Raw genomic sequence first — 24793 nt, forward strand, 5'->3', positions numbered from 1 at the left:
AGCGACACCTTAATGCCCTCCGAATTGAACGATGTGTTAGCTAAAGGAAATCCTAGTCTAGGAGAATAGTGCTGTGGCATCCTTACCTTTTTCTTTCTCTGCTAATAAGGCGAACATTACCCAATTAAACTCTATGACTAAAACTACGGATGTTTTTTTAAGTATGAATTGTAATTAACTGGACATTCTCATCTCGTGATTCAATCCGATCGGTCTTATCCTCGTACGAGTAAAAAAATAAAAGAATGCGCTAAATATATTATATTTGTATGTTCCTCTTAATAATTGTTCATACAGCACGTACATGTAACAAGAAAACATCTACGAAATTATTAAAATAGCTATTTCTGGAGGATCAACCAGCGGAGACTTCAACGGGAGGAAAACGAGGAAAATAATTTTTTTTAACATAACAGTAAAAAATATAAATAACACATTATACTGTTTCGTTTATACTGTAAAAACGTTTCGAGAAACAAAAGATCTACTTCATTTAAACGTTCCTTAGCAGTAACCATATAAATTATCTTCAGAAGCCACCAGATTTTGATTGATGATCGATGCCATAATTAATGAAGTCCTCTTGCTAGCAGTGACCGCAACGAACCCGACGATGTGCAAATGTTTTGCCTGTCTAATTGCTAAAAATCTGAAAAGCTTTCTAATTTCGGATATATATAAATTCGATTGTACAAAACAAAAGTAAACAGAAAGTTTTTAGTTTTCCGATCGTTTTTTAGATATACAAGAGCCATGTAATAACTCTTGCATGTTTAGATCATTTTCTTCTTTTTTTTTCTTTGCTTTCTTTTGTTTACATTATTTTCATTATAACGTATGCTTCATTAGTTTGTTTCCCGTATCTTATATTACCTGCTTTATAGCTTTAGCGAAGATATAGCTTGAAGTAAAATAAGGCAATAATTAGTACATTATTTAATAAAAAAAATCAAACCTCCCTCTTCATCATTATAATGCGCAAGCATGTTCTTGCAGATGCATAACGAAATAAAATCTAGTACTGGAGATTTGTTAAATACATATCTGGGACAAATGTGTTAGTTCGGTGACAATTTCCCCCCCCCCCCCCCCCCTTTTTTTTTGAAGTGTTTTCTGTAAAACTGTTTATGCGCTAAATAAAACATTCCTTTCGTAGTGATTCCTCTAATAAAACAAAGAACGTGTATACCAACATGGACATTCACTAATTGTGCGTAATATAGAAGCACCATCGAGTAGTAAGTAATGTGCAACTTAAACTGTTACCTAAAAGATTACATTGGATATAATCATAGTATATAAAGAAGTTATTTAAACTATATTTCTAATATTGAAATACACATTTCGGTTGATTATTCGGCAAATAAGTAAAACAAAAATCCGAAGGTTAACCCGAGAGTTAACCGAAAGTTAATAAAATCCAGGTCCAATTGCATATCAAGCATATTTAGTATTGCTACCTACGCGTTACCACTACGATAACTTAGTTCGATCGTACATGGTACGACACGGTATGTACACTAATGTTAAATAAAGCCTTTTTTTAAACGCATCACTAAATATGGGTGTGTAAATTTTACGCATTTTACCTGTTTGCGTTGTAGATATTAGTAGATGCAGTATCATTGTTTTTATGGTGTCTTTTATATTTGTAGCATAATAGCAATTACTATCTATCCCAGTGCCAGTGAGTGTGCGTGCATATGTTTACTTCACTACTGCTCCAGGTGTACTACTAATGCTATTTCCATACTAGCTTAAAGATGCGATAATCACATTAACACACATTGCCACACTCTAACGCATTAATAGAGCCGAATAGAGTAGAAGCAAATAGAAGATGACCAATTTTAGTTATCCTTCAAAAAACCCGATACATCACCCACCACCTTAAAAGTTCAATACAGTGAGTAAATGGGTGAAATAAATGTAGGTATACCATATTTTCGGTAGCATAAAACGCGACAATTCTTGTACCCAGCATGATTAGCGTTCACTATAGACCGATGTAGAAATGTCCCCTATCTAAACTGTTACATGCAATGTTCATTTCATTCGAACAAAAAACGTAAAAACATACACAAACGAACTCTTATGTTGCATTAGGCAGCGCGCTGTCACTTCTCGAACAAGACAAACCAGACAAAACCACAAGAACAAACCCAAGCAATCGTATGGAGGTGCTCTGTCAACCTGCATAGAACAAACCAGACAAACACAACATAGAACAAAACAGTTTGATTTTGTCTTGCATGTCTGTGTCACACCTTTAAACTCTCTATACCTTGTCAAATTTCACCGAAGCGGCTTGTGTGCTGGATTGCTTTGTTAATAGTTATTGTGGAACTGAGATTTTCAGATTTTTAGCATACATAAACCCACCGAAATTGGAACTAAACGAACTTAGCAACAGTACTAGGCATTGAAATTGTCGATGGAGTGACAGTTCTACACGACAATTGGCAGAGCACCTTTCGAACAGTGTCGTGTTTGTCTGGTTTGTTTGGCTGTTCACAGCGCGCTGCCTTAAGCTTACACAGCTTCACAAAACTGGGGAAACAGTGTGTTTTTCCTTCTTTTTAGTAGCAATTATAATACATCCAGCCTTCATATTCTCATCCCCTACTACCCTGTACAAAACGATAACGAATCACATCTAGCATTTTCTTGTAAACTTACACATTAATTGCTTCACACAAAACCTCAACATCACATGCCACTCTCGATCCTCTCCATCGCACCGGTTTTCGCCCGACTGTGCCTTATCCTTTTTGCAGCAAGTTTAAATCTTCGGCAACTTATCCGCCACGACGAGGGGATTATTCTTTTCAAGCACTTTGCGACCTTCAACCTTAAAATCGTACGAACAGTTGTGTGCCTCGGCGTATCGATGCTGGGCGCAGAAAATTTTCTCACAGTGACACTTCATGATCATGATCACGCCCAGCTTCTTGTTGCACTGAGCGCACCGTAACTTTTTCGATTTAATCTGCTCCGTCGTGTGATGTTGGGTTGCGTTTGCATTTGCGCCACCGATAACGGACGGTTTGCGATGATCGGCCGGATAGTCGGTGAGCCGCAACAGTCGTTCCTTGTCGTCTTGGAATATGACGGAGGATGCCATCGTCGGATCGGGCAGTGAGGACGTCCGCTGTTCGCACAACCGTTCACGATCCATGTGCTGAATGATGGAAGCGATACCTTCCTCTTCCGTATCACGCATATTTTGACCCGCTTGCAGGAATGCTTGATGGGCGGAAAAGTGTATTTCTCCCTCTCTAGCGCAGTCGGCTTCCGTTGCAGATGATGAGCTACCCTGTCCACTGCCGGATCGATAGTATTGCTTCCTACCATCATCTGCACTTGTAGAGGTAAATGACTTAAAATTTCGAAGCACTCGTAGCTGATGCTGTTGCAGTTCCAAGTTCTCGCTAGCATGGTACTGTGAACGTTGGAGTGCGTGGTGGTGATTCAACTGTTGCTGTGATGAAGGTTGATGCGAGTGCTGGTGTTGCTGCTGCTGCTTTGCATGTATATCGGGCAGCACAAGTGTGGTCGACGCGTTCGAAGAGGTATCACATTTTCTTCCTGCCGCGCCAGAATTAATATTAATATATTCAGTACTTTCAAATATGTCGCTAGTATCAATCTCAACGAAATCGTCAAAAAACGAATCCATATTAAACAAGCTTTCGTCCGATGGGAAGTAATAATCGGTTGGCTGTAGATGCGTCGAAGATGAGCTTCCATTATACTGCAATGAGGTTGCATCTTCGCCAAACAGGAACCGATTTCGATCGTCAGCGGTAGCGGCGGTTGATGTGGTTCTCATTAGTCCTGCACTACTACCGACGGCCGACGAATGTTCCTTAGCACGATAGTTTCCACCCGTTGGTCGATTACCACCGGGAGAGAACGGTTTCGACGGAACATCACCGCTTGGTGCCGAACAGCAACTTAATCTCGAAAATTTACACTCAAAATCACCACCAACTACAAAGGAACGATTCGCGTTGTTACTTTCATCGGATGCATTGACACTTTTGTTGACACCATTGCAAGCAGCGTCCGCCGTTTCGTTTGCTTCCGAATCAGCGATGCTCGCTAGATGATCACGAATGCTTGGCAAATGCCGACCGGCGCCTATCGATTGTTGACGCTGCCGCAGGTACAAAGCATCACTTCCCGCCAGTGCTTCATCACTATCGCCCATTCGCCGCCGTGCCGTAGTTCCCGTGCACAACGAAATTTTATAGCGATTTAAATTCTCATTACTTCGCACGTAAGGAACACTTCCATCCTTGCGGTACTTTAACAACGTTGACGAAAGGACGCTCGAATCATCATTCGGTGGAGGCAACAATCCCGGGTGCTTTTTCTTCGCCGCACCATTACTAACACACTCCAGTTCCGAGGTGGAGCTCGACAGACACGCATCATTCAGGTTCGTATAGCCACGTCTGTACTGCGAGGGAATTGTCTCGAGCCGAGAAAGCTGTGGCACCAGCCGGGTACAGCTCGTACCTCCACGGAATCCGTTCAGCAGGGTGGGACTGCTACCGAACGCTTTGCGAAATTCGTTCAGATCGATCGATTTCGATTTGTTACCGCCGGGTTTATAGGCGCCACCGACCACGCCAGCACCATCGCGCATTTCTGCAACGTTCAGCAGATCGTCCTCATCGGATGATATCGATAGATGACTGTGAATGAAACTGGTCGAGTTTGAAGATTCACGCGGTCTTCGTATCGAAGAACACGACGAGGATGTAACACGGTCCCGATCCTGCCCATTGTCCACTTCCTCCTCCTCGTCATCCTCTTCATCGTGGTCGTCTTCCTCGTGGTCGGGTATCTCTTCCTCGTCCACCACTTCTTCATCGTCAGCATCTTCGTCCTCCCGTCCGAAACGAACCGTATCCCACGATGACAACTGGAGCCAGCCGTTATCTGCGCCCAGGTTCGATATTGCAGGAAGCTTGATAAGGTTTGTGTAGTCGCTTGTGTCATTCATGGCGATACTACCATCGGGTACATGACTTGTCGCATTTGCATCGGTGTTGATAAACTTAAGCTCCAGTTCGCTAATATCCAAATCCGAATGATGGCGCCGGGGGTTAATCAAATGCGAAACGCTTGAACCAGGGAAATTACCATCGTGCGGCTGCTGATGTTCTTGCCGATGATTCCAGTGCTGGCACCAGGCAGCAGATGAACTACTGGTACCGTTCATTGCACCGCCTGCAAAGCTTGTACCGTCACCGCTGACCGCAGTACCGGCCAGACTACTGTTGCTTCCGAACAGCGAACTCGAGCTTAACGATGTGGCGGCAGCCGCTTGGCTTGATTTCACACTTTCGGCCGCAATTTGAGCGAACTGAAGCAACGATTCTGATGCCAGCTTCGCTTCGCCAACAAGCGCAGCCGATGAGCTAGTGGGTATAGGTCTTAGCTCAAGCATACCCGGTTCGGGCAACACCGCCTGGGCATCTGGATCGAGTGTATCGGTACCTTCGATATCTTGCAGATTGGACGGGGAGCTAAAATTGTTCTTGGGTGATTCCCCTCGACGAGTTGCGACCGTTTCTAGCTGCGAGTAAGAGCCAAGGAACGATTCGACCGGGGAATCTTCACGGATGAGTAATTTCGGCAGCTCATAAACGCTGCTGTCTGTGTTTAGGAAGAAAAACATGTTAAAGAAAAAGCATTACAATAAACAAATTGCCAAAAAAACAATAATAAGGAAACACTATTGAACACACGCTTACCTTCGGATGTTGCTTTGTACAGTGTGCGGAACGATTTGTCCATTCCTCCACTGCCGGCATTCTTGAAGGCGTACTCCGCCGAAGCAATTTTGCAATCCAATGAATCTTCACTTCTAGTTGCCATCTTCGGTATAGCACCTCCGGTCGAAGAGGCTGCAGCAGCAGCAGTTGTTGCTGAGCCCATGCCAGAAGATGTTTTCAACCCGAAATCATAATCCGGCAGATACTCGTCTATGTTGTTCAAGGAGGGATTTATCTCTGGAAGTGATTTTTTACCTGCCTGTGAATGATGATACAGATGGTGCGGCACGTACACTTTCTTCGAGTAGTTCAGCATCAGCTTATTGAGCGAATCGTTCGATATGGTGCGCTGCTTCGATTGTGTATACTTCAGCAGCTCGATAAGGTCATGCAACGAGGCGGACGATACACGGCTCTCGTCCAGCTTATGCAGCGACTGTGTCGTACATGCGCCACCTCCACCTCCTCCTCCTCCCACTCCACTCCCTGCGTGCCGTGTGCCTAGACTAGCGTGATTATTGCGCAATTGGCCACCAGCGGTACAGCGCCGTATGTTGCTATAACCGCCATCGAGTGTCGTTTCTGATCCCATGCGGCTCAGTATGCCGTTCGAATGGAACGAAAGTGATCGCTCGAGACCGGCCGATCCCGAGTGACGATCGCTTAACCCACCGCCGCCTACCTGTGGTGATCCTTCGCGTGCAAAGTCCAAGTTTTTCGCACTAATAGTTTTGAAGGAACGATTTCGTTGCAAATGTTCACGGATTTGGGAACGTTTTTCCAGCTCCAACGTTGGCGAACGTCCTGCAGTAGTGGCGGCTGTCGTACCATGTACCAGATTAACCAACCCGTAGCTAATCGGTGGTATGGCCTGCTCTTGCTCCGACCGTCCAATATCAATCACGGTGGGCATGGATTTGCATGGATGTGTAGCACTCGCTGTTCCGGCATTCGGTAGCATTGATCCAATAGTTCCCACCATCGACGCGTTATGTCCGGTGGCTACGAGTGCTGTACCGCCGCCACTCCCGCCCGTTCCCGGTCGGTAGCCTATGGGTGTCTTTTCCTCTTTGATAACAGTCTCATGTTGATGCGGATGGTGCTGATGATGATGATGATGGTGATAATGGTGATGCCGTTTCTTATGTCTGTATTGCTGGGTCGGATTGCGTATCGCTTTGCTACTGCTACCGCCATCGGCAAAATCGTTTACAGCCGAACATTCCTCTATCTGTCCTGCTGATTTCGGTTCACATTCTTCCTCTTTATTCACCTGCGTACCGCCCAATCTTTTCTTTTTCATACTTAATTTAGCTTTAATTTGATCCATTTTCTGCAAAATATTGAAAGTCAATATGGGAGTTAATATTAATGTACCCGTTTAATTTCATATGCACCGTCCACGTACCTGCTTAGTTATTGCAGCATCACGCTCTTTCTGACTGATGAGGTTGCCTGGCCCATAGGAACCCGGGCCGGATGCACCGCTTCCGATGATCGAACGCGACATCGACCCCTTCATACCATCGCAGGCCTTTTCTGCACGGACTTTCATCAATCGATGAACGTTCTTTTTGTTGTCTTTGTAGAGAAGAAGCTTTAATCCTGGACTTTGCAAGTTTATTAAATCTTCCCTGTAAAGAGAATTTAGATGGAAAAGAAAATTAATATTCAACATTGCATCAAACATCAATGTAAAGGTGTTAAAGGTTTCTCATTGCAATGCTGCAGAAACATTGCATCATCGTACAATGTTTCGTTAAAGTTCAATGTTGGTAGTATCGTACTTGATGACCAAAAAAAAAAAAGATCCCAACAACATACGAACGCATCACACTAGTACCAATTTTCCCCCATTACGACGACATCAATGGGTCGCGTGATTTAGAAATCACGAAAATAGTTAAATATAGCACCACTGACCGGCCCCGGTGCCGCCAGCAAAAACCGTACGATTTTTTGTTGCTGTTGTTCCTTCCTCCTCCCGGAGCACATATCCGGAAGGAGGCGAAGACTAATCTGCATTAAGAACAAGCAAGACACGCCCCAACACTAGAGCAGTTCAAAAATAAATAAAAAAAAAGATTCGATCGAAGCTGACACACAAAACACAGCCAGGAGTTTTGTGGTTTTTGGTTTTTGTCTCCCCAGTTCCGCCATGCACCACATGAGAAGCTTGGACAAGAAGAATATGAAGTTCCTGTGATACATTTTGACACTGATGAGCAAAAAAGCTTGTGTGATAGGTGATTTTTTCTTTCCTTTTGTAAGCAAAACCCCCCAACAAAAACCCCCACAAAAACCCGAATATTACTAACCCGGACAGTACATCGCTCATGTCAAGCCAGTTGTCGTAGTCGGAGGAAATGGTGAAAAGTCGCTTGGAAGAGATTGGGCCTCCCTTCATGCCGAGGACAAGCTTCACGCGCGAACCCTTTACCAGCGGGATATCTTTCATCTCCATCATGTCGCTCAGCTCCTTGTGATTGTACAGCAAATGCTGCTGACTGATCGGAATGCCTGTAATTAAGGAAAGGAAAAATTAATAAATCATACCGCTCATTCGATTCGTCTGTTGAGGATGATAAAACTAATTGAACTATACCTAGCATAAAAAAAAAACAAAAGTGGAGTAAATACACATCACACACACACACACATTCCGGAACGCATATGGGAATGTGTAGATCATAGTACAGTAAAAATAATAATAGTAATGCCCTGGCATGTGCGCCGGCGTCAAAAGTTGCACCGCCGCCATATGACTGGGATAAGGAATGGGGGGGTTTTATAAATAGAATCGTATTTTGCATCGTTTGGTAGGCGCCTTCGCCTTCCGTTTGCTGTTTTGCCAGAGAGGTTGACCGGGCGCCCTTTCGAATGTGATCCGTAAAACGGAACTGTGATGATCCTAGCACGAGCTTTTGCCTCGAGACGCCGCTGACAATCCACCAGCTGGCTTTCCTCTCGTTCGCTACATGGGGATCTATATACCGGTGAAAGTGTGGCATCAATAAATGGAATAAAAATGGAACGGATGATAAGATCTTGCTGTTTAGCTTATCGATTTGAATGCAACCGGGAGAAGGGAATTGACCAGGTTCTGTTTTGTTTTGCCGAAAACAAATGATCGTAACCAACCTCACTGTATGATTAACGCATCGAAATGTTGTCCTGCTATCTGTCACGGAGAATTCCCGTACCGAACGTGATGCAAAATCAACACTCCACGTAAGCAAACGGTTGCAGATAAGAGTATACACGGGCATGCAATACGATTGTACGAAAGATGACATGATCAATCAGTAGCAAAGTGACATAGTTACTAAATGTAGACTCGCGCCTGTGATTCAATGTAAATTTACAAACAAAAACCAATGAAGCCCAAATTTATTAAATGTCGACAGTACATGCAATAAACAAAGAAACGTAAAGTTACGACCAAAAAAAAAATCAAGCACGATCCAGTATCGCAGCGAAATGATCTGGAACTAATCCTCCATCTCTGTGACTATCGTAACAGACAGTGACTGATTAGGTTTTTGTACGACAATGGTGAGAACCTAAGAACTGGTTGTTCGAGCTGTAACATCAACCTCTTTACCAGTATCGGCGGCACAATTCATTCGTTTTAATGGACAGCACTCAAAGGGTTTTAATTTTATTTGCCTCTACTCTCACGTACTGTATGGATGGTCAAAAACGGTGAAATTTTGCTATCTTTTTTATTTTTTTTTGTATCTAAGCTTATGAAAAACAAGAAGACATTTTGCATACGTAGTTCCTCTGTCGTAATTATTGTTGTGTAGTACTTTTCTTCACAAATATCTTCGACCGATTAAAGGAACGTGGCTCATCAATCAAACTCATGAGTCAACCAATGCAACGCACGATGGCACGGATGGCAAAAGGCGAACAAACGCACCGGTATGATCTCGATTGTACTAGACAAATTTGTTCTTGTAGCAAGCAACACGGGCGTGTACATGACCAACTCAATGACGATCCCGGGTACCGTTTTGCATCTTTGCCATTAGTTCAACTGCATGGAGCGTCTACATGGAGACGTGTGACTGTATGATAAGAACCCCGCAAGGGGAAATGTCTCAGCGGTGCTAATGCACATCGTTGCCACCTTCATATGGTCCGTTAGCATCAGCGTGTAATTGTACGTATATTTGTTTACAAACACATACACATATCGTTCCCTACACCCATGCCCATGAGGGGAGAGTTATCAGTGCAATGGAATCGGTGACACGCGGCACAAAGTGCACGTGAAGCGATCGTGGGCGGACCAACGGCACACGGTGGTACAACAAATGCAATCGCGTGGTTTTGTAGCACTGGACATAATACTAACCAGTGCGAATCGGAGCGGCGGGGGGAAAAAAACTTCATTACCAATGACAATGCAAATTTGTCTATTAATAGCGATCGATTTGAATTGTTTATCGAAATTTCTGTCCCTTGCATTACATCCAGCTAGGGCCATGACGAAAATAAATCATGCTTTTGGGATCAGAAACGTTGTGGTATGATAAGGAATAAAAACATCTTTTAGTACGAAGTATTATATGCGGGTTCTGTGCCATTAAAACCCATTGCATGTAACTTGAAGTACATTCTGAAAAAGGTCTCAACGGTACCGTTTTGTGATGCCGTCCACTTATGGGAGGGGGATTTAGGGATTTGCTAACGATTATATTTTTGCGAGGCAGGGTTTGCTAACCATGTGTATTGCGTAACGAATGTTATCGTGAGTGTGATAAGTGTGTTACGCCGCTAATCATTCGTATAAACGATACCGAGACGAATTTAATCCACTTTCGCTACAAAGAACCATCGATACACTGACGAGTGTTTTGTTACTTCCATACATCGTCGTAAATCATCCTATCCTATTGATTGTTTCACTCTCTTTCCTTTGCTCTTTTGTTTCATTATTGATACTCGTTTCCCATGTAATGCTCCTAAACCCGTTATGAAGAATTTGGCTAAAATAAAACAAAAATCGAATTAGATTGTTCACCTATAACATACCTTCATATTTTTGAATTTCCGACTTCAGATATCCAACCGTGTCTCGATCGTTGACCGTCACCTCGAACTCGGATCCGGTCAATGTTTCGATTATGATGTCATACGATGGGGTCCACATGATGCTGGTTAGGTTGCAGTACAAAAACTACGCAATGATGTATTTTTCGATTGGAATAAGTCTGTTTCTTGTTTGATCTCGGGCAAGCCACGTAAAACTGTGTTCGACGCTTGATTACAGCGGAAAATTAACAACACTCTGATCTGAAGTGCAACGATCAAAGGCAATGCACAAACTTACATTGCTAGCACACTTGGATCACAGACGCTGTGATAATCAGGCAACAACCTGATAAATATCCGTTCACACACAAACTGTCGGCCGCTTGTTTAAACAAAGTTATTCGCAACGACCCGAAGATGATGATGGTATGTCCTCGCTAGGTGACATCCCATGTGAGGCAGCGCAAGATCACAATAGCAGTGGACACTTTTTTCTATCTCGAACATAGGTTCCCCTTTGCAGCTCACTTTATCACATCATGTAGGCTTTCCAATTGTGGTATGTTCGGGCAAATGTGGGTTGTCTGTAACCAGCGAAGATTAGCGACCTACCACCGCACTTGGACGATTCATTATCACTTCAACCTTCCGGTTTCCGCTGTTCCTGCCTCTCTCTCTCTCTCTTTTTTCAGGGCTCAAGTCAAACTCAAGCTGCAACTACGTCTTTTGTTATGTACCGCAGATGGACACAAACTTATGAGGTCGTTGCGTTGGCCACAACGGGACACACTGAAGAAACCCACACACACACTGCACCCAGGGTTTTCTCGCCGTACAGTGGCGGAGAAAATTTCAGCACTTTTTCACTCAGCACCCAAAACACGAATTGCGAGCAGCCGCACGAACGGGAAAATAATGGTGAAATGAAAATCTATTTAATTTAAGAACCTAGGCAACTCCGTGTAAACACCTCCGCGTAGACAAAACGAAACTTCTACCATCACCGCCCTTCACCCATAGTATTATTTTTGTTTTTCTGTCACATCCTCTCGCTCGCACACGTGCAAAGAGACGGCGGCGGTCCCTCTTCTCACTCCTTAGCCCTCCACAACTGACAGTTGTTTGAACGATAACACACACCACTGCACGTGCTCGTTCGTACAGCGCTCGATGCACGTCACCTTGGTGCAGCTAAGTGCAAGCGTGTGTGCGTGTGTGGTTCGCTGATCGTAGTGTGCAAGTGTGCGTTGGATGGTGCCTCCTCGATGAGTAAGTGCGGTATGTAAACGTCGCCAAAAGAAGCGACGACGACGACGACGACGATAGATCGACACATACGCATTAACACAGAAACGCCATTGGTACGGTAAATGGTCCGCAATGAAGGGAGGGAAGGAAGCTATGCACGCGAATCACGATTATGAGTTTTGCGACGACACCAGTGCGAAGGTGAAACGCGACAGGCGACGTAAAATAATGCGTTGTAGCTTTTTTGGCAGCCCGTCGTGGCACCGTTCCGTGATGTCCCGTTTTCGATGACGATGACGTTTCTTCCGTACGCTTGCCTTTTTGGTACGCGAAAGAACGGACAACTGGATTCAAGGACCGAGTAGTAAAACACCCGTCGATGCCAGATGTTGCAGAACGAAAGGGGAAAATCAGGCTCGTGGTGAACACAGCTGGACCGTGGTGCTGTTCGCAGCTTTCTCCTCCGCTCCTCCTATCGGAAGGACACGGGACCTTTTTCACCACCGACGACCGATCGCCGACGCACTGCTGCCCCACTGCACCGTTCTTGCGACTGCCACATTAACACTTCGATTTATGGGAGTCAATGCTTACGCGTGTAGTACGTTTTATTAATGCGCGCCAGCAATCGAATTCACTTTTGGCCGTTTTTCTACGCCCATCTGCACCGAAGTAGAGGCAGCGCAACGCGGACACTTTCTTCTTTCAACCAAGATGCTACGTAAGACCCAGGCACTAAAGTCGATGGTCGGTCATGACCGCCAACATGTGGATGACATTTCATGAGAGTGATTTTCAAAACAAAATTAATTAATTTACCTGCTTTGTTTTATGCCAAAAGGTGTTTCATTTCATTATTCTCATGCGAATTATCAAATTGTTTGAGTTAAATACAATTTGTTATTCATTAATAATGTTTTTATTTTTTTTGCAAAATCTGTGTTTATTCAATGTTTAGATACCTATTTAATTAAACTTTGAAGCCATCTGCTTTAAACTAAGCTCCTTGTGACGCTAGTGTATTTATACTATTTATGCCACACTTTTTAGTCAATTTAAATACTAGATTTTATTACAGAAAATTATATGCATTTGCAACTGATGCGAAAACCCCTGTTATCTGAATTTTGACAAGCAGGCGAAAAGTCGGGCGAAATGACGTGTTCGACTTGCCATCGCAAGTTTACGTGGTTTTGATAGTCGCGAAAGGCACACGACGGGAAAAAGGCAATTTTTAAACATGTTTTAAGTGTGAAACAAGTGATTCTTTCCGAACTAAAATTGTTCTAAATAGTCTAAAAGTGTCGTAAGTTGTCGTTGTTTGAAAGGTACGATTTTGCCTGGTTTACTTGAGGCTACCCGATAGTTAAATTATATCATCCTTCCAGAACAGACACGATGACAACGTACGAGGAATTTATTCAACAAAACGAAGACCGCGATGGTATCCGCTTTACGTGGAACGTATGGCCTTCGAGCCGTATTGATTCCACGCGTCTAGTTGTACCGCTCGGGTGTCTGTACCAGCCGTTGAAAGAACGGCCGGATCTGCCACCGATTCTATACGATCCGGTCGTCTGTACCCGCGCGACCTGCCGTGCAATACTGAACCCACTCTGCCAGGTGGATTATCGGGCGAAGCTATGGGTGTGCAACTTTTGCTTCCAGCGCAACCCGTTCCCGCCACAATATGCGGCCATTTCGGAGCAGCATCAACCGGCCGAATTAATCGCGGGCTTCAGCACGATCGAGTACACGATCACGCGTGCACCGTGCATGCCGCCGGTGTTCCTGTTCGTCGTTGATACCTGCATGGATGAAGAGGAGTTGACGGCACTGAAAGATTCGCTGCAAATGTCCCTCAGTTTGCTACCCGCAAATGCTCTCGTCGGTTTGATCACCTTCGGCAAGATGGTGCAAGTGCACGAACTCGGCACAGAGGGTTGCTCGAAAAGTTACGTGTTCCGCGGCACGAAGGATCTGAATGCGAAGCAAATCCAGGATATGCTGGGAATCGGTCGCGTTCCCGGTCCTCAGCAACCGGGTCAGCAGCACCAGCAGCAAGGGATGCGAGGTGCAGCAGCACCGGTTCCGCCGGCCAACAGATTCCTTCAACCACTGCACAAGTGTGACATGGCACTGACCGATCTGCTCGGTGAACTGCAGCGTGATCCATGGCCGGTACCGCAAGGCAAACGGTACCTCCGTTCGACCGGAGCTGCACTCTCGATTGCAGTCGGTCTGTTGGAGTGTACCTACCCGAACACGGGCGGTCGTATTATGCTTTTCGTCGGTGGACCATGCTCCCAGGGTCCGGGTCAGGTGGTGGACGATGAGCTAAAGCACCCGATCCGTTCGCATCACGATATCCAGAAGGACAATGCGAAATTTATGAAGAAAGCAATCAAACACTACGAAGCACTAGCATTGCGTACGGCCACAAATGGCCACTGCATTGACATTTATTCCTGTGCACTCGATCAGACGGGTTTGATGGAGATGAAGCAATGTTGTAACTCGACCGGCGGTCACATGGTGATGGGCGACTCGTTCAATTCGTCGCTGTTCAAGCAAACTTACCAGCGAGTTTTCTCTGCCGATCAGAAAGCGGAACTCAAGATGGCGTTCAACGGTACGCTAGAGATCAAGTGTTCGCGCGAGCTTAAAATCGAAGGTGGCATTGGTTCGTGTGTGTCGCTGAACGTGAAGAATGCGTCCGTCTCGGACACCGAAATCGGCATGGGTAACACGGTACAGTGGAAGCTGTGCACTATGACACCCAACACGACGATGGCCTTTTTCTTCGAGGTGGCCAACCAACATGCGGCTCCGATACCACAAGGTGGTCGGGGTTGTTTACAGTTCATTACACAGTATCAACATTCCAGCGGGCAGCGACGAATCCGTGTCACGACCGTCGCCCGTAGCTGGGCTGACGCAACGGCAAATCTGCACATGATTAGTGCTGGATTCGATCAGGAAGCGGCCGCTGTTCTAATGTCCCGGATGGTGGTGTATCGGGCGGAATCGGACGATGGTCCCGATACGCTTCGTTGGATCGATCGTCAGCTGATCCGGTTGTGTCAGAAGTTCGGTGAATACGGCAAAGATGATCCGAACAGCTTTAGGCTGGCAGAGAACTTCTCGCTTTTCCCGCAGTTCATGTACCATCTGCGTCGTTCGCAGTTCCTGCAGGTGTTCAACAACAGCCCGGACGAAACGACCTTCTATCGGCATATGCTGATGCGCGAAGATCTCACCCAATCGTTGATCATGATCCAACCGATTCTTTACTCGTACTCGTTCAATGGACCGCCGGAACCGGTGCTGCTTGATACGTCCTCCATCCAACCGGATCGGATATTGCTGATGGATACGTTCTTCCAGATACTTATCTTCCACGGTGAGACGATCGCACAGTGGCGCAAAGATAAGTACCAGGACATGCCGGAGTACGAAAATTTCAAGCAGCTGCTGCAGGCGCCCGTTGACGATGCGCAAGAGATTTTGCAAACCCGCTTCCCAATGCCGCGGTACATCGATACGGAACAGGGTGGATCGCAAGCTCGGTTCCTCCTGTCGAAGGTCAATCCTTCCCAAACCCACAACAATATGTACGCGTACGGTCAGGTAAGTGTCGAATGTAGAATCATAGTTTGAAGTACGAAAAAAGAACTGAAACAATTTTTGGTTTTCAACTTAAAATTGTACTTACAACGTTCTAAATGTATCCTCCCATGTGTGCTCTTTTTTTACCTATTTACTCATGTGTGAATTCTTGTGATGGTAATTGTGATTGGAACTGATCATGTGATCACACATTGATCTCGGTTATTCCTTCCCAACATCGCCATACGATCGCCATCCTCCATAAAACGACGTACGTGACTGGTCGGACACGCAACATTATCCCTATCAAACCACTGCCTCGACACGGAACAAACCGAACAATATACCGAACACACCACACGAATGTCTTTTGTTGCCTTTGCTGCCATTTTTACCTCGTGTCTGAAATTATTGTTTCAAACACATTGGCAGATGGCAGTATCGAGTGGGGTAGCTATTTTTTCAAATTTATTATTAAAATTTAAATTATATTCTAAATATTGTAACAAAATCGGATAAGAATACTAGTTTACTATTTGGTGTTTATCTATGGGACTGATAGCAGACATTATAAACTCCTCCACACTACATCGGATTATATCTAAGAATTTCACTTAATTCATTCTACTAAATTTGTATATCATTTCTATATCATCTAATGTGGAAATTGAATAACAGCCATTAACAATGGGGCGGTTTGACATACAAAGGGGTTTGCAATTTATATTTGGATACTTTTAATCTTCACACTATGTTTGTATAATTATCACTTTTCCAACTTTACTTATGGTTATAATTAATATTTATGTTTCTGTATAATTGAGTTTGGGTCCTATTTTTTAATTATTGGGTAATATTCATATTTTTATTAATTAAAAATGATAACTCAATGATGCAATTGGCTTCTAAACATTGTCTAAGATAGCATTTGTAAATATGTTTCAAAATTTGGTAAGGTTTATTTATTATAATTAAGGTTCTGTTTGGCAATCGGTTACAAAATTCATGTTAAGGGGAAATACTATTACACAAACGGTCATCGAAATGTGGTAACGGATTTCTTCAATTTTAATTAAACGGGATTCAATATTCACAAATTGCACATACACACACAAACAAAACCTCACCTCCACTAACAAAATTTTTCGACCCACGATCCGATGAAAGATTGTAACATTTGTTTTATCTCTCTTTCTTCTCTATTTAATCAATCAATCTCCAACGCCTTATCTAGGACGGTGGTGCCCCCGTGCTTACAGACGACGTTTCGCTACAAGTGTTCATGGAGCATCTGAAGAAACTGGCTGTCTCGTCCACAACCTAAATGCAATACGGAACGCGACATCAATTTTCAATCCGTTTCAATTAAGTGTTGTTAGCTTGGCCTGTTGGACAAATGAAGGGTAGGATAAAAAGATCGAGCAGAGGGTATGTGGGAGATTCCTTCTCGCCACAATCTATAACAGTATATATTACTCCATTTGTGACACCGAAGGTTTATTTTTGGACAGTATGTCGTCAGTTTAATTTGTAACATGTTTTTTGGGCAAAACCCTAGTATAAATGTAGTCAAAAGTGTTTTTTATGAATTTGTGAAGTCAATGCTCGATTCAATTTAGATGGTTCATAGGGATTGAAGTATATAAAGTTTATCAATTTGATAGATAAGTTAACACTCTCATCATAAAGAAATAAAGATCATCCCTTACTGTACTCGCGTCAGTACTCATCTGGGAAAACTCAAATATATTGTCTAGGTATTTGTTCTGTTGTAGCAATCCATCTTTATTACCATTCATGCAATGCCTATTTACATTCACCTTCCCAATCACCCAACAAAGAGTGTGTTTGTGTTTATAACGGAAAGAATAAGTTTTGTGCCTCTGGAAATTTTCTAACTAATATCTACACACAGGAATGAGGAAGAAGCAACCCATGCCCCGCTGCCGCGGTCATGGATCGTTTGGATCTTTGTTCGTAGAACCTTCGTATCCTCTTCTAGTTGAGGAAGCGGATCGACATCTTCTGCTCCACTTCCGTTCGTTCCAATGCGCGACAAAAGTCTTCGAATGAAATTTTGCCCCCTCCCACGGTATCCGCTTCCATGATTGTACGCTCGGCGATGCTGTTCAGCTGATCCTGGCTAATGTTGGCTCCTACCATCATCTGCAGAATATTAAGTAGCTCGTCGCGCGAGATCGTTTCATCATCATCAAGATCGTACATCTTGAACGCAAACCGGAGCTTCTCTTCGCGGCTGTTCAGACGGTTCTCCTTGTTCGGCTTGATCGGTCGGAAGTGTGCAAGGACACGGGTGAACTGGCGGAAGTTAACCCGATCATCGTTGCTATCGGCAAAGAACGAGTGGACGATACGTTCGCACAACGGATTAATGGCCAGCTCCGGGATGCGCAGGAAATCTTCCCGCGACAACGTTCCGCAATCGTTACGATCAAGCGAAGTGAAGCGAGAGTACAGTCGTTCTATTTGGTTTGGTGTAACTGGGAACGAAACAAACAAGAATTTAAATATTTTGTATAATATCAATCCAAAAATAAGCAATTCCAGGCAGGTCATCCAATGGGAAAACAAAAAGGAAATTAAAGAAGATCACTACATTATTACAATATTGAAGGAATTGAAAAAGCAAGATTGACCGGAGGTTGCAGGGAAACCTTTTTTTTTGTACATATCAGCTATATATGCAACGACACGCGCAAACCTGTCCAATGACGTAGTTTCCAACCCGTTCATAATTTGACGTGCCATAGCGAGAAAGCTTTTAATTATCTGTGTGTTCCTAGAATTTAGTGACGGAGGGTCGCCGGGGCTTTACGCCTAAAAACATTGTATTGCCCAACGTGTACCATATACTACAGTCCCAGCTCGCTTATCGCGCCCGTGTTTAATTACGAGCACTTCGGTAAGCGAAGGTGAGTTAGATAAAAGACTAGAACAGTGTGTCGCTGCGCTGGCGCTCCAATTCGCCAAAGCCCCATTCGAGGGTGGATGATTAACTTCATGTTTTCTAACTTATTGCGCTGCACTAGCCACGAGTTGTTCCGTAATGCACGCACGGTAATGCACACACCACATGCAAGGTTCAAGGTTTTTTTTCCAACACAACACCGCTGTGTTTGCGATGCAGCAATGAATATGAATATGCATCTGAAAGCGAATCTACTCACATCCAGTTTCTTCGTGAATTTGGGCAATTTCTTCCTCACGCAACAAGAGAGATGATTTGTTACCCATTTTGATAGCAGATAAATAAACTTAAAAAGCACTTTTCGGTATCGCGATCAAAACACAGCGAGCAAAACAGCACCCGTTCCGACTGCAAAACTGACTGCAACTGCGAATGTCACGCAACTGCTGTACCTGCCCTGACGTTTGCTGATGTTGACAAACGCGCTCGGTGGGAAATGTCAAGCCAGCGTTTGACACCTCCCCAAATAAAAATCAAGCACCATTCTTTTCACACGCAGTGAATCGGAAAAGTGAATCTGGATTTCCTTCTGCTCTAGTCCCTTCAGAACGTTTATGTATGCGGTGTAAGGCCGCATTACCGCTAGGTGTATTTTAAACATGAGTGCAAAGACTGGCGAAGAAGCAAAAGCGCAAACCAAAGCAGGCAACGACATGCCCACCACCGACAAGCGGCGGGCGCACAATGATGGCACCGCGGAACAATCCGAAGCCGGGTCTTCAGCGCGCGAGGATGGTAACGCACTTTTACATTCTAACCACCTTACCATATATATTGTGCTTTATGCAGCCCTATATTTCATCTACATGTGAAATGCATACCCACGTTTTTTTACCATAAGGCCAATGATAATGGCCTCCGTAACATCCGAAAGCCTTGCCACCCCTTTTGTTAACTTTGAGTCACATTGCGTACCCCTGTTTAATTCACACGACTATCCAACATTTTTACCGGATGAAGGCACTCGTACAGATCGGTTTTGTTTTCTAGTTTAAATTTCTGTCACCGTTCCTTTGGAACTATCGGTCGTGTATCGGATATTGTTCGCGCCGCGGAAGTGTTTTATGCTTTGCAGTAATGGATTAGCTTAGAATCGCAAGCCGTGTAAAAAGGGGGCTAGACTCTGGAAAAATGATGGGTGAGTGTGATTTTCTTTTGTTTAAGACCTAACGATACATGCTAGTGGAGAGTACATTCCTTTTTTGTTCTATCCTTCTGCCGCTAAAAGGATGTTGCAAACATTAATGTTTTACATTACAATCTGTTCTATCCATTTTGCAGATACTTCTACGCCACCCGCAACCAAGCGTACCAAACGCTGCGACGACAGCAACACGGAGCTAGTCTCAATTAATGGATGTTTCTTCAATGACGAATTTCGCGAAAAATTTAAAGCGGCCTGGCAGGGCAAAGAAAGCATTACCGGTCACAATTACCAGCTCAAGCAAGATCCCTTCCAGCTGGCCGTATTTCAACACTTTCTGCAGGAGGATGTTAACCGTGCGAATGCAACGAAACGTCTCGAGGCGGAATTCAGTACAGTCGATTGGAAACGGAAGCAGATGGATCTGTACGAGTTTTACCAGACCAACGATCTGTGCAGCCTCGATCGAGATTATCTGCAAGCGTTCTACACAGTACTGAAGGAACAAATGATGCCACTGGTGGAAGAACTGACCGGGATAAAGCTTACGCACGTGTCGGCTTCCTGTTCGATGTACAATGCGGGCGATTATTTGCTCGTGCATGACGATTTACTTTCCGATCGTCGGATAGCGTACGTGTTCTACCTTAGTCCCTGGGATTGCCACAGGCAATGGTTTGAAAAGGACGGCGGAGCGTTGGAGTTGTTCAAAGCGGACGGGAATCAATTGCCCGTTTTCCCGGTAACGGATAAAATCTACCCACAGAACAATCAGTTGGTGTTGTTTAGAGTGTGTGAAAAATCTTTCCATCAAGTAGGCGAGGTGACAACCTTCGAGTACCCACGGTTAACCATCAACGGATGGTTTCATGGACCAGCGCCCGGTGGAAAAGGGAATGCTGGGAATGTTTCGCACGCACTTTCAATTATAGTCGATACGCACTATATCAGTCCGCGAAAGGTCGAAATTGATCTTGCCGAGTGGATTAACGATGTGTATCTGGTCGACGAGGTAAAACAGAACGTGCAGAAGAAGGTTGAAATGTTTTCGGAAGTTTCGCTGGAACAGTTTCTGCTGCTGCCCCGATTTACGGAACTGTTGGAAAACCTTGCCACCGCACAGAATCTGGAGTGGAAAATCAAGGGACCGGCACATTTACGAAAGTACGAAGTGCTAAACTTTAAATCCCTACCCGAAGCTAGTCCACTGGTAGCGATGTACGATTTGTTCACGAGCAAAACGATGTTTCGTCTGCTGTACGATTACACCGAGCTGGATCTGTATGGGAAAAAGGCGAAAACACCTAAATGTGCCATCGAGCTGCAACGTTGGGAGCGTGGTTGCTACACGGTGCTTGGCGATTCGTCCACGTACGCCGACAGCACGCTGGATCTAACGTTTTATCTTAACGCGCAGGAAAATGTCGGGGTGATTACCTATCTAGTGCCGGAAGGTGATCAACAGCAGCAGCAGGGATCGGGTAGCACTAATCGTCACGATGATCAACCGTCAGCATCATCATCGTCATCGTCTGCATACGCGGAATGTTACGACGAGGATCCTGTACTGTTAACGTTACTGCCAAAGGACAACGTGTTGAACGTGGTGTACCGTGCGGAAGGAACGACCAAGTTTACCAAATACGTCTCGCACAATACGTATCTCGAAAAGGCTAACGATAATGGTCACGCTTATACGTACATATTGGTCTGTAGCTACAAGGAGTAGACACGGAAAGCAACGTTTCTCCCATATTCGTACTGAGTGTTTCTTTTGCGCAATAAAACTGCACATGAATAACTTTAGCATAACAAGCGTGTTTTGCGTTTTTAATGTGTTAGCATACAAGCATGTTTTATAGGCTGTGATTGTTTTTGTTTATGCATTTCCTTTTTTGTTATAGCTGCTGCTATTCACATCTACGCTACGATCGCTTTCATAGTAATAATCATAGTGATTGGCGTACCAATGTGGTGGAAAACAACGGAAGTATATCGGTGAGACATTTTTATCTTTTTTTAACCTTTTTGCACTTATCATAATACTATTAAATTATTTACTTATTTTACAGCGTATCTCTACCATACTCAGAAATCCGTGCATTAAATGACGAACCTATTAAGGCCATGTTCCGGTTGGGTTTATATTGCCGATCAGCAGAACGGCGTGAAATTTTAGCTTTCGAGTTGCGTAAAAAGTTTGAACAAAATTGTGAGTAGAATGTGCTCGTGTTTAAATTAAACGATTTCGATATAACTGTGGCCGATTTGTACCTTTCTTTCCTTCCTCTTAGTTGTGTTTGAGTTGGATTTACAACTGCTCTCCCTAGATGCCGAAATACTGTCCACGATTAAGACACCGGCGCGACTGGAAACGGAATTGCTGCAACGCTATCCCACAGCGGTTGGACAGTTTTTGTTCATCGAATGGGACAAGCTGGATGATGACATTCTCGTTACCTCCGACCGTACGGCTTTTATTTCGGAAAGTGCATGTAAGTGATGAAAGAATCCTTTTTTAAACAAGACAGCTTTATATATTTTTTTTCTATATTACTGTATTTTAGCATCTCTGAAGGCATATCAAGTGCTTTCATCATGGATACTACAGGAGTACAAGCTCAAAGCGATACTTGGTGCGAGAGAAGCGCAGCAAACAATGAAGGGCCGACAGTTGCGGCTAAATTCAGCTCCACTGCAATCACAGTACGAAGTACTAATCACCGTACTTAATCCTCGGCCCGAGCTACAAAAAGTGCACTGGAATGCCCGAGCAGCGGCAGAAAGTAAGTTGCCCACCGATGGATGAAGGAAACTGCACCGGAAAAGATATTTGTTTGCTTATCGTTTTTCATTGCAGATTATATAGAACCATTTCTGAGAGAACTATCGGGCATCACCAATTTTACCATCAAAACGCAATGGATTTATCAGGTTGCCATCGAAGGTGTTGGTGCACAGTCGAAGCAAATCCCAGACGATACGAAACTTGGCCGCCATTACGCACTGCCCGAGGATAGTCTTCCGCATATCATTACTTCGCTGGAGAAAAAGCTTGGCACACAGATTACCGACAATCCATGCATACATTTGGTCGTGTACGTTCCACCTTGTGCGCAGGCACCGCTAAAAATCTACCGCAAGGATGGTCTACGGGCTACATCACCGGGCGGTAATGTGGAAGCTTTTACATCGGCCAAATGGGGTGGCATTGTGTTTGCTAACCCGGCCGAAGCAACGTGTGTGCGGTACATGGAAAATGAGCAGTTTAGCCATGTGTACATTCACGCGCAGGACGTTATGCCGGTGCTGTTGTATCAGTTGCGCAAAATATTTGATCTCGAGAATAACACACCCTTGCTGGACACAACGTTGGTACCGTACAGTACCATTGAACCACGTGTCTGGGAGGTGGATACGTTTATTCGCACTAACACTATCTATTTGGTCCATTCGGCTACTACGACCTTACAATCGTTGATTCAGCTGCTCGGTGGCATTGAGTATATCGTGATCAACGATGAGGTAGGTGCAGCCATTCAAAATGCGTACCAAAAGATAGTGGAAGCGAAGCAGCAGCTTGGTGCAGGCAGCTTGGAACAGGCGGCACTGCTGGCAAGGGAAGCTTATACGTCGGCGGAAAGAGCTTTCTTTGATCCGAGTATGTTAGCTTTACTGTACTTTCCGAACGAACAAAAGTACGCTATCTACATTCCACTGTTTCTGCCCATCATGATTCCGGTAGTGTTTTCGTTCAATACAATACTCAAATATTTTCGTGGCAAAAAAACAACTTTAGGCGCAAAAACAAAGGAAGAGTAAATGAACAAAGTATCACTGGGGTGGTGATATCTTCGTATCACATAAGATTGCGCTTATATTTATTTTGCATGAAAGGCAAATCGAAAGAAATTAATTCGTTTTTGCTATTGTGTTGGTCAATCGTGAAAATTCTTTATTTTAAAACCATATATCGTGCATTGCTCCATATGATCGCTCACATGGGAAAGGAAAAAAACGTCTTATTCACTTTCGTCGGGTTAAATTGGAGAATATTTCCAAATTTTTCCCTTTTGTAATCTCCTTTGCTTCCTGCAGTCCTATGTTGTACGCTTGGTCAAATATTTTCTTGATTTCGGCCAGCAATCCGTTCTTTGATAAGGCTCCAAGTTCTGAAAAGAAGCATCGTTATTGTCAAATAGCATTGGCAGCATTTATGAGAGCATGCTTTTGTGTTTGTTTTACTTACGATACATTGCATTTATATCATCCTGCGTGAGGCCCTTCATCCACGACGGTGGAGTTAGATCTGAAGTGAAACATTTTTAAAATCGTTCAAACATTAACTTCCAGAACGTTTTCGAACGAAACGGTATCATTTTGTCTTACTATTCGATTCCCACATTTCCGGTGAGCCGTTGCTTTCCATGAGCTCGAACAATCCGCTGTTATCGAGGTCTAAGGAGGAAAAATTATACCCATTACATTTGGAAAGCATATAGACACGTTTAGTAAAAATCTTACCCTCTTTCACTTCTATATCGTATTTGTTTGGCATTGTTGTCCAACGTTCAACGATTGTGCAAAAGCAAACAAGTGCTGTGAATCAAACTAATGCGCACTTTAAAGATTATCCGTAGCGATTTTCACTTTTCTGACTTGTCCGGAACAACCAATATCACCGTGGTTAAGTAAAGATAGCAATTTTGGAAACAAAACTTTTAAAAAGGGGAGAATATTATGCACTTTTCTGTAGCTTGTTGATCTGAGCAACTGGAAATTTTGACAACATTGTTTTCATCTTTGAAGCTGCCCCGGTTTATCATAGCGTGTTGAAGACTGCTGCGTAGCGTAGCTTCGGCATTGTTGCACTATGGTTGGTCACTATTTTCAAATAAATATATGTTTTACCTTTTTGTTTATTACAAAAATTGTTGTTTACAAAGAGCAGCCACCGTTGGTTATTCAATC

At 44.0% G+C, this 24793-nt stretch overlaps 5 protein-coding genes across 8 annotated transcripts; 2 read left to right on the plus strand and 3 right to left on the minus strand.

Moving 5' to 3' along the window:
• Positions 1-2522: 2522 nt before the first annotated feature.
• LOC125764276 (uncharacterized) lies at positions 2523-12819 on the minus strand. The gene is made up of 5 exons (XM_049428329.1): positions 10833-12819; positions 8108-8309; positions 7198-7423; positions 5769-7122; positions 2523-5670 (listed from the first exon to the last, which is right to left on the minus strand). Exons 1-5 carry the CDS (start codon positions 10948-10950, stop codon positions 2783-2785), a joined length of 4788 nt encoding a protein of 1595 aa, XP_049284286.1. The 5' UTR covers positions 10951-12819; the 3' UTR covers positions 2523-2782.
• A 359-nt stretch (positions 12820-13178) lies between these two features.
• On the plus strand, positions 13179-17440 carry LOC125764305 (protein transport protein Sec23A). Of its 3 annotated transcripts, none has more exons than XM_049428438.1 (4): positions 13179-13408; positions 13474-15710; positions 16122-16139; positions 16924-17440. In XM_049428438.1, the coding sequence occupies exons 2-4, from the start codon at positions 13479-13481 to the stop codon at positions 17011-17013; spliced, it is 2340 nt and encodes a 779-aa protein (XP_049284395.1). In that variant the 5' UTR covers positions 13179-13408; positions 13474-13478; the 3' UTR covers positions 17014-17440. The 3 variants fall into 3 exon arrangements, with proteins under 3 accessions (XP_049284395.1, XP_049284393.1, XP_049284396.1); XM_049428436.1 differs by having other exon boundaries at positions 13181-13408; positions 13469-15710; XM_049428439.1 differs by lacking the exon at positions 16122-16139 and having other exon boundaries at positions 13184-13408; positions 13469-15710.
• A 112-nt stretch (positions 17441-17552) lies between these two features.
• On the minus strand, positions 17553-19019 carry LOC125764358 (calcineurin B homologous protein 1). Its single transcript, XM_049428522.1, has 2 exons — positions 18878-19019; positions 17553-18190 (listed from the first exon to the last, which is right to left on the minus strand). Exons 1-2 carry the CDS (start codon positions 18942-18944, stop codon positions 17688-17690), a joined length of 570 nt encoding a protein of 189 aa, XP_049284479.1. The 5' UTR covers positions 18945-19019; the 3' UTR covers positions 17553-17687.
• A 47-nt stretch (positions 19020-19066) lies between these two features.
• On the plus strand, positions 19067-23689 carry LOC125764317 (prolyl 3-hydroxylase sudestada1-like). 2 transcript variants are annotated; one of them, XM_049428459.1, is made up of 6 exons: positions 19067-19413; positions 21727-21820; positions 21895-22034; positions 22117-22317; positions 22390-22608; positions 22683-23689. In XM_049428459.1, exons 1-6 carry the CDS (start codon positions 19278-19280, stop codon positions 23642-23644), a joined length of 1752 nt encoding a protein of 583 aa, XP_049284416.1. In that variant the 5' UTR covers positions 19067-19277; the 3' UTR covers positions 23645-23689. The 2 variants fall into 2 exon arrangements, with proteins under 2 accessions (XP_049284416.1, XP_049284417.1); XM_049428460.1 differs by lacking the exons at positions 21727-21820; positions 21895-22034; positions 22117-22317; positions 22390-22608; positions 22683-23689 and adding an exon at positions 19960-21624.
• A 49-nt stretch (positions 23690-23738) lies between these two features.
• On the minus strand, positions 23739-24585 carry LOC125764377 (protein lin-52 homolog). Its single transcript, XM_049428546.1, has 4 exons — positions 24347-24585; positions 24212-24280; positions 24072-24131; positions 23739-23994 (listed from the first exon to the last, which is right to left on the minus strand). Exons 1-4 carry the CDS (start codon positions 24378-24380, stop codon positions 23849-23851), a joined length of 309 nt encoding a protein of 102 aa, XP_049284503.1. The 5' UTR covers positions 24381-24585; the 3' UTR covers positions 23739-23848.
• Positions 24586-24793: the final 208 nt, after the last annotated feature.

This window comes from Anopheles funestus, chromosome 2RL (genome assembly GCF_943734845.2).
Source record: "Anopheles funestus chromosome 2RL, idAnoFuneDA-416_04, whole genome shotgun sequence".
Classification (NCBI taxonomy): domain Eukaryota; kingdom Metazoa; phylum Arthropoda; class Insecta; order Diptera; family Culicidae; genus Anopheles; species Anopheles funestus.